At 42.5% G+C, this 10,000-nt stretch overlaps 1 protein-coding gene across 1 annotated transcript in view; it reads right to left on the reverse strand.

The window, feature by feature from the left end:
* The window catches only part of LOC123504269 (amyloid-beta-like protein), a 77,308-nt gene extending 69,351 nt beyond the window's left edge, over positions 1-7,957 (reverse strand). Inside the window, exon 1 of the mRNA XM_045254677.1 lies at positions 7,823-7,957. Within this exon, the coding sequence (XP_045110612.1) occupies positions 7,823-7,897 (75 nt within the window). The 5' untranslated portion in view covers positions 7,898-7,957. The remainder of the gene's footprint in view (positions 1-7,822) is intronic.
* Positions 7,958-10,000: the final 2,043 nt, after the last annotated feature.

Below are 10,000 nucleotides of genomic sequence, written 5' to 3' on the forward strand. Positions count from 1 at the left end.
AATTGCCACAGTAAACCCTCCAATCTGCTGCAAATGATATTATGACGGGATGGGAGGGCGAGCAGTGAAAGCAATGAAAGGGTTTGCTGTGGCCACAAGAATCACCCTTCAAGTAAATCACTATGGTAAACCCTTCTATAAGACCCACGACGCTCATAATCTTTATCATCATCTAATACTCCATTACAGACAGACATACAACAGTTAACCAGGACTCAATCCCAATATACCTACCCGTCACTCTCCTACCTAGCTAATCTTATCTCTCCACCTTGTTACCTGCCATCCTTGTCATCTTAACCCATTCTTGACTCGCTATTCATACACTGATCTCACTCAATCTTCGCCTCTGTTTCCAAGACGTGCTACGCTCAGTACGTCTCTGCGGTGTGACTTGAAAGGTTGTGGTCTCAGTGTTGTGCCAGATTAGTGTTAGGCAATCTTTGTTTCGCCCTTGTGGGATAGGATACAGTTAGGTCAGTGCGGCAGGAGTGAACTGTGGCATTTAATGATTCCTGTGTGGATGAGAGAGGGAGGAGGAGAGGGAGAGAGATAGAGAGGGAGAGGAGAAGAGAGGCTGGCAAGACACTCAAGTCCTCAACGCACGCCATGCCTCTCTCTCTCTCTCTCTCTCTCTCTCTCTCTCTCTCTCTCTCTCTCTCTCTCTCTCTCTCAATGAACCAAGGCAAGCAATGATATGTAAATTTCAGGCACTACTCTCGCTAATTTAAAGGCATAGTGCTTAGATCATTTGCGCACACACACACACACACACACACACACACACACACACACACACACACACACACACACACACACACACACACACACACACACACACACACCAAGCGCTACCCTAAGACGATCTCATTACATATATTTTTTCCTCCCCTCTCTGTAATAGGAACGCCACTGTGTGTGTGTGTGTGTGTGTGTGTGAGTGTGGGGTGTGTATTCACAGCACCCGCCAATGCAAACTCTCCTGGGGTAATCCTCACTCCTCGCTGCTACTGTCTCTTAAATTCTGAGGGCCGCGGTGATAACAGTGTATAGCAGGCGCGTGTAAATAGCCACTCAGGTCTAACTCACTCGAATCTTTGGGGGATTCTTGGTGCAGTAGTGGTAGCAACTTGCCGTGTATTAATGGCCGAGGCGTCTGTAGGTGGCTGCCATTATCACGGGCCTTGCTGCATAATTCACCGGGGAGGAGTTACTGCCTGGCCCACCACGTTGCTGTACCCCAGACATCACGCCACTAAACATGCTACGCTACTTGACATGAGAAAAAAAGAAAAAGAGGAACAAAAACATTCTTTCTCTCGACTTGAATTATTACACCACACTTCACGCACTTGCACACACACGTACACACGTTCATATATTAAGGAATAACAGCATTTCAGCGGTGCACAGTTGCATCATTGCCCTCATAGCCTTGTTTCCCGCACTCGCCAGGCCGGCCAGCGAGATTGGTCAAACAGAAAACATTAATCACACGGCAAAACAACATCCTCTGCAATGGATAGCCTAATGCAGCACACTGTTGCCGCCGACACAACACAATTCACACACACACACACACACACACACACACACACACACACACACACACACACACACACACACACACACACACACACACACACACACATACATTCCGCCTCGCCAATGGGAGTCACAACTTCCTGAAACGTTTGCCTGCTGCCTTTTCATTTCAATATTCACCAACTCTCCTTCCTGTCACACTGGAAGCCGCCATTACCGAGGGCGTGGACATGCAATACAAATGAATCCATGTTTATTATTGTCCGTCCTCTTGCAGTAAGCGACTAAGACTGTAAGCCTCTCATGTGTGTGTTGATGTATACTGACACACGTGAAATGGTGAAATGTACTGCATATCATTCACCGCGGGGAACAAAAAGCTCTAAACAGTATGTAGTGTGTTGTAACTTTCATCACTAATGCGATTCACGGCAGAGCGACTTTTTTTTTTAATCTTTTTGTGACATTCAATGCTCAGTGTGTAAAGAGACGTCATTACAGGCAGTGAGAGAGAGAGAGAGAGAGAGAGAGAGAGAGAGAGAGAGAGAGAGAGAGAGAGAGAGAGAGAGAGAGAGAGAGAGATCAGGTATTGAGGATGTCACAGTAACACCTTGAGAGAGTGTGAAGTCAGTACCTTGATGACTTTGCACTGTTGCCAAGTCTTTATCCCGTTCAGTACCATGACACGTCTTCATATTTATTCTGGTTAAGTTATATATTTTTTTATAATAATCGATTTTATACAGCTTTAGAAACACATGTGGGAATTAGAATAGTGAAGACTGGACCATTAACCTTCTGACCTCAATAGAACCTTGCTAGTGTAAATAAAATCGTCCAATCATACCTAAAACTCATGATCAAAAAATGCGTCCCAGTACTGAAGGCGTTAAAGATGACCATGGCATGAAATTCTATACACCTATGTTTTTATCTCCCCTTCATATTTTCATTACTCATACACGTCTTCCTCTCCCATTATTATTTGGATACACTTTTGCAATGTGAGCGCAGTTTTAACTAACATTAACTCAGCCTTTATTTCCACACGATCAAGTCAGCTCAAAAGCTCGTATTCTCGAACATTTCTGTGCTTTCCCTCCACTATTTCAAAAGGCTTTATTTAAATTTACACGAGTTTTTTTTAAGGTGTTTTTATAGTTCTAGAGGCAGAGTGACAAGATTTTTACATTATTAACTGGAGAAATACTCTTGAAAACTCCGCTCATAATCTCTGTGGCCCTTGAATATAGTCGTGGTGAGAGAGCAAAGCGTTTCTGAATACGGAGCAAAGTACTGTGCCTCACTCACTCCATCATTCATTTCACACTTCACACCCGATGTTTTCACACTCGCAGTGTCGCAGTGCACTTCATGCATATCATTTAACTACTTTTAATTGCATCTCCCCTTTTGTCCGTGTTCGTTCTTGAGTTACAATATAGAATAGTGTAGTACTGCATACGTATATTCTGTTCGTGTGATATTTATTTTTATATCCACACATTCACACACTCACTTTAATTAACGTATCAGAAATCAAACTTATTTTCATCCGTACAATAACTACCTATTAATCCCTTTCTCATAAATTTCCACACATTTAAATAAACCCACAATTAGGAAGTTTATCCCTTTTAGTACCATGTCGCGTTTCCATATTCACTCTGCTTACTATTTGGTGATTATATACAGCTTCAGAAATACATGTGGGGGATTAAAATAGTGTAAACTGTGGCCATTAATCTTCTGACCTCCATAGACCCTTCCTAATGTCAATAAAGGTCTGATCATACACAAATCTCAAGGTAAATATGTGTCTCGGTACTGAAGGGGTTAAGTACGATATATTCAATTGAAATAACAACTGTATTATCATGTATATCGATTAGAACTTCATCAAACTCTATTAGCTGTGTAGGAACGGAAATCTAGATGGGGGGTTTTGAGGCTAAGCTAAGATAGTAACTGCACTTTTTTCCCTGACAGCCAGACTTGAATAGGCAAGCAGAATGTAACAACGTCTTCAGCTGTATTTTGTACTTTGGGATTGACGTGTGAATAGAAACGTTGGTAGGAACATTGTGAAAAAAAAGACCTTGTTGACCGTAACCTGAGCAGTGAGAGAGGGAGAGAGGAATAAGAGTGCTGGTGTATACAGGATGAAACAAAGGTAGACTACTCAAGCTAATGGAAACTTCTGCTACAATCACTTCCTTTTAGACTTTTCCTTCCCAACAGCTGGTATATTTGAGTCGGCGCGGTGACACCCAGTTATAAAACCCAAGCAGAACAAAGAGAACCAGTCCAAAGAGGCAAGAATTTTCAATCACCTTCAGTACTGGGACATATTTTTACCTTGAGATTTATGTACGATTAGACCATTTTATTGATATTATGAAGGGTCTATGGAGTGCAGAAGATTAATGGACAGTCTTCACTATTTTGATTCCTACATGAGTTTCTGAAGCTGTAAAAAATCACCAAATAATAACCAGTATGAATATGAAAGCGCCTCGTGGTACTGAAGAGGTTAAAAGTATCAAGTCAAAAACACACACTTCCTAGGCATCCTTACTGATACACTCAACTTTTTATCCTCATGTATTGCGTTTTCTACAGTTTTCTGGTCTCAGTTTTAGTCTTTTCCAGCCCCACCCCTCTTTTTCTTTCCTTTTCATTCGTATCTGTGCGTGATCTCTCTCTCTTTCTCTTCCCATCACGTTCCTCACTAAAGTAACCCTAAACACAATAATTGAGGGCGATATTCTGAAACACTGATGTCTTTACCTCTACTACTTTTGATAGACTTGAAATTGGAGTGACGGAGCTTTTTATTTTTTTTTTTCTTATGGTTAAACTGACATTAAACATTTCTATATTAACAAGAGAAACACTTGATAACTCGGCTAATAATCTGTGGTCTGTGCAAGTAGTCAGAGAGAACAAGGCATTACATCATTCTTTCACCTTCATATAAACCTCTTTTCCTATCTCTCTCCCCTTCTCCCTCTCCTTTTTTCTCTCTCTCCTTCTGCAGGCGGGTCTTTTTACCGAGTTTCCTGCAGCACCAACACCAGCCTGAGTCTCGAGCCACATGTACCTAGGATGCGTGTTTGTATCCAAGAGTTAGTTAGCTAAAAGGAACAAATGAATAGAAGCAACGCAAATGGCAGCGGGTAACCTTTCTCGCTGATGCTTTCGTAACTTGCACTGAGAGCCAAGCGGAATGAATGCACGTGAAGAGAATTATTGCAGTGACTAACATCGTATCGCGTGATTAACTTTTCTGAATGTTGTGAGCTGCTTATTAATATTCATGAAGAGCCTACAATTCTACTCTTAACATTGCCTCTCGAGCTATTAGGTGGCCCTCTAGTGTGTGGTATTCATTGGCAAGCACCTTAAAAATACCTAATTACATGAGTGAATGCATGTGATTATCTAACAAAAGAAACCTCGTGTAATTGGCCGGCTTCTGAGTGCACCTATACTGCTTCATATCCCTTACTGGTAAGCAAACCCGAGGCTCATTACTTGGATAAGGTTAACTGATAATGAGTTTGTTTTTCCAATAGAGGTGGAACAATGGTATTGGGAGAGAGAGAGAGAGAGAGAGAGAGAGAGAGAGAGAGAGAGAGAGAGAGAGAGAGAGAGAGAGAGAGAGTTCTGGAATATCGGAGTGCTTATCGTATGTAAATTCTAGCTACTGAAATTATTATTAAAGCAATATGGTGTATTTTCCATCACAGATTTGTTTACTGCTCTAATCTTAAACTGACCACTACTCTTTCTTAACAAAACCAGTAATATACGAGAATGTTCACGTGTATTTCATTTCATAGTAGAATATACTGAAAAGGAAATTTGTAGAGAGAAAGAATCTACTTTGCTTGTGCAATGACTTCACAGTGTCATGTGGCCAGTCTGTGAAAGTGTTCATTTGGTGACTAATGCACACTGAAGGAAGAATTGTTGACAATTACATTACTACATTGAACTTTTGTGTATGACTGTTTTTGAACGGCCTAATGAGTTGGTACATACTGAACTGTATGTACCTAATGTAGCAGACTGCAAGTGTGTTGTGGTGATTATCTCTCTCTAACTGACTAACTTTGCTTTTCAATCAACGTTACACTGAACCTTTGATTGTGTATGACTTTTAGAACGCTAATGAGTTAATACTGAACTGTACCTAATTTGGCATACTGTATTGTATGATGTGGTGATTATCTCGCTAACTTCTCAACTTTGCTCCTTATTCAACATTACACTGAACCTTTGATTGCGTATGACTGTTTTTGAACAACGTAATGAATTGCTACTGATCTGTAACTAACTTGGCAGACTGTATTGTAATTATGATGTGATTATCTTCTCAACTTTCCTCCTTACTCAACGTTACACAGTCCTATGATTGTGTATGACTGTTTTTGAACGCTAATGAGTTAATACTGAACTGTAACTAACGTGGCAGACTGTATTGTAAGTGTGATGTGGTGATTATCTCACTAACTTCGTAACTTTGCTCCTCATTCTATCAAGCCTCGGAATTAGAGTGTCTTCACTAATGGCTGTGAATTGCAACTTCCAGGCTGTGGGCGAGGCACCTTAGGGAGTTACCAAGTTAGTTCGCCCACACCGCTAGTTTACATTACCGAAAAGGACAGACACAGTGCAGTTCTTCCGTGATACAGGTGAGGAATTTTGTATGTATGTCTGTAGAAATTGTAAAGGTTTCTGTATTGTCATTGATTTAATAATACAGCTCCACAATTTGGAAGATGAAAAGACGGGTGGGTACACTGCAGCTCCTTCGTAATACAGGTGAGGAATTTTGTATGTCTCTATGTAGCAAATGTAAAGGATTTCTGTATTGTCACTGACTTAATAATAGTGTTTCACAATTTGGAAATACGGAAAGATGGATACAGTGCAGCTCTTCCCTGATATGAGTGAGGAGTCTTGTATGTCTGTCTTTGTGTAGTAAATGTAAAGGTCTTTATTGTCACTTATAATGATACAGGTGTACAATTTGGGAAGATGCCAGCGCTACATCTACGAATTCATATTTCAATCTGCTAGAGAACAGAAAGCAAAATAGTGAGAATGGAAGGGGGATGAACTAATTAAAAGGACATGAAAGTAAAATTTATGCATTGGGTGTAGGAGGGAAAGTAAAACCAATCACGAACAAGGAAGGGACTGGTTAGTGTGACAAATAGTTCAAATATTTTCTCCCCTCGCCAAACTACTCATTCACTAATAGTTACTCAGACTTGAATTGCATATATTGTACATCTGTGTGTTTAAATTGGTGATATTAAAGATTGCATGTAAAGAGGGTAGAAAATCCTGCACCAAGAAAGATATTGACTTAAATAGATATATAGTCTAATGTGTATATCATGAGAGAGAGAGAGAGAGAGAGAGAGAGAGAGAGAGAGAGAGAGAGAGAGAGAGAGAGATTTTTAAGAATTAACTGAATAATTATTTCCCACAACACCAATTGAAATACTGTGAAACCAATGCGTGCACCCATTACAAGGGCAGCCACACAACACATCCAATCAAAACTACAAATAATGGCTCAATGCTCCCCACTCCTACCACACACCACACCCCGTGTGTGCTGCTGGCTGCATTACTCTCCCCGCCGCCCTACACCTGCAGTGCTAGTGAGGCCAACCCAAGGAGCAGTGTTCCCTGTTGAAAGATTCCTGGTCCTTCATGACATCTTACATCACTTCCTGTTCATTGTTCAGCTGGACTTTGGTTGTTAAAAAGTCTGGGGGAGAGAGTGGGTGTGAAGGTGTTGGATCCCCGACAACCGGGCCCAAGACACCGGCAACTGTTGTTTTTGTCATCAGAGGTGTCCCAGGGGACCAGAGACCCGTAGCCGAGGCTGGATTAAGGCAGCCGAAAGGGAGAAAGAACACAGGTGAGGGTGGCGGGCACGGCAGACCTGCCCACACCAGGTGTGTTTAAGTTACCAGGTACTGTTTTGGCGTAGCCTCTCACCACACACCTCACCACCACCGCCACCCTCTCAGCTGCCTCTCCCAGTTATACCTTCCGCATCAGGGCACGTTGGTCTCCGTCACCACTGCCCATCACGAGCCACACGCCAGAAAACGTGCAGTTAAAAGGAATCGATGAGAGCGCCATCAACTCTGCCTTGGCCAGCACACCTCAGGAATATCTGCCTCTGAATGCCACACTACCCGCACCAACCCCACACACCAACACAACACAACACAACACAACTCCTTACCTCGACATATCCGGCGGCGAAGGAAGACGCCCACAGGACACTATGAAGTACAGAATAAAACACAAACAAAGTCATTTTGCCCAGACCGCCCGAATCCTCACTCTCCAATGGTTCACGATCAACTGACTGCTAGAATTGTCTCCCAGGATACTGGAACCTTGTTTATCCGCAGAGCCGCCCTCGTACGCACGGCGCAGAAATGTCGTTTTTCCATATAACACTATAATACACCTACATATGTATTTTATTAACACTATTGAAATTATTACTTGATATTTAGAGCATTTTGGTGAACATACAGGTAAAAGAACTAGTGTATAATAATGTTCCCTGTTATCCACGGTGGAGCGTAGCAAGTGACCTTTGGTAATGCACAGAGGAAGTTTGGAGAACTTTAGGCACGTCTAACACGTTTCCTTCATCGTATTGTGGTTCCATTTCACGTCTTAGTTAATATTCGTGTAATTTGCGAGTGTCTTTATGAATCTGCAGTACTGGTAAGGTGTTTATTAACGAGCATTCTATCCTTACAGTGGAGATTATCGTGCCTCTGGCGGAAATGGGTGTTGGCTCACTGCTCCTGCGCGGTCAATACAGGCTTCAGAAAGGCGCTATACTTATTGATCGATTGTCTCTTTTAGCTGTCTTGCAGTCAGTTCTTGGAGAAATATATTGCTCAACTTACATATCCTCGCTGAAAAATATTCCTTACATGAGCAAAATGCACATACATTATGGCAGGCCGCTCGCGACGCCCCTGGACCAACTCCTGCCTATTTCTCTCCTGTGTTTATTTTTTATGTGGAAGAAGAAAAATAAGAAGCCAGAAGACTAATATTAAGGAGTTTCCCTGAGTCATCGTCAATACCTCTCTCTCTCTCTCTCTCTCTCTCTCTCTCTCTCTCTCTCTCTCTCTCTCTCTCTCTCTCTCTCTCTCTCTCTCTCTCTCTCTCTCTCTCTCTCTCGTTTTCTGGCACTATCTGTTCCTCACAGTCTGTCCGGCTGTCAGTCTATGGATTTCTCTTGCTGCAGCTTTTCCAGCTTTCCCCCTATCTTCACCCGGCGTCCAATGCGCCACGCCCGCTGTGCCCTTCCTTGCTGTCCTCGAGGGAATATCATTTGTATTTCAAGATCGAGAATAGGGTTCCTGACGGAACCAAGGCCGGGCGCATCGCTCTTTGGTACCAAGCCCATGCGTTGAGGAGCGTCTCGTGGGCTGCCGGTGTCGCCACCACCCAGTGCCAGTGCCTTACACGGCGCTCGACCACGGGCACTGCCTCAGAGGTGGTGGCTTGCCCCCGTGCTGTTTGTCTGGTACCTTTTCCGTGTGTGTCTTATGTCTGATAATGACAGTAGGACCACCTTATTATTTATTTGTAATGTGATACCATGGACCACATGTATTTTGCCAACATAAAATTGCCTATGTGATGTGATTTAGTGGTCAATAAACATCTATTTATCTATCTATCTGTTTTGTGTGTGTGTGTGTGTGTGTGTGTGTGTGTGTGTGTGTTTATTTTTTTATCAATTAATTCACTGTTCATTTTTATGTATTTATTCATATGAGAAGTCAGGTGTATTGACACGATTGACAGCTACAGATATTGGTAGTTAGATAAATGAGCAGCGGACACAGGTACAGATGCAGTGTGTAATGAGGCGTTCGCTGCAAGAGTTAGTGACCCAGGTGTTCAGGGTCCAACACCGAGCGACATGACATTGTACGTAGGTCAGCTCAAGACAGTGCAGCAGTCAGGGGTTGGCTTACAATTGAGAGGTATTCTGGTGGCTGCTGTGTGTATGTTTATAGGCGCCACTGACACATGGGTGCATTTGACGTCATTCCCAACGATGGCAGACGAGACTGGCCATATTCAGAAACGCCTTGCTCTCTCATCACGACAATTTTTCAAGTCCCCATTGGCACTAGCAGGGTTTTCAAGACAGTTTCTCCTTAAGATAAACAAAAAATCTTGTTAATCCATCACCAGAACTATAAAAATATCCTTAAAAATGTGAGTATCTTCAACTAGAGCCTTTAGAAATAGTCGTCGTGAGAGAGCAAAACGTTTCTGAATACGGCTCTTGACTGATTAGGGTGTTATGACATCCATTCAAGGAACCTTAAGACAAACCTCTCGTTACCTCGCCACGTCATCTCGCTGGCTCTCAGAT

This window comes from Portunus trituberculatus, chromosome 15 (genome assembly GCF_017591435.1).
Source record: "Portunus trituberculatus isolate SZX2019 chromosome 15, ASM1759143v1, whole genome shotgun sequence".
In the NCBI taxonomy this organism is placed as follows: Eukaryota; Metazoa; Arthropoda; class Malacostraca; order Decapoda; family Portunidae; genus Portunus; species Portunus trituberculatus.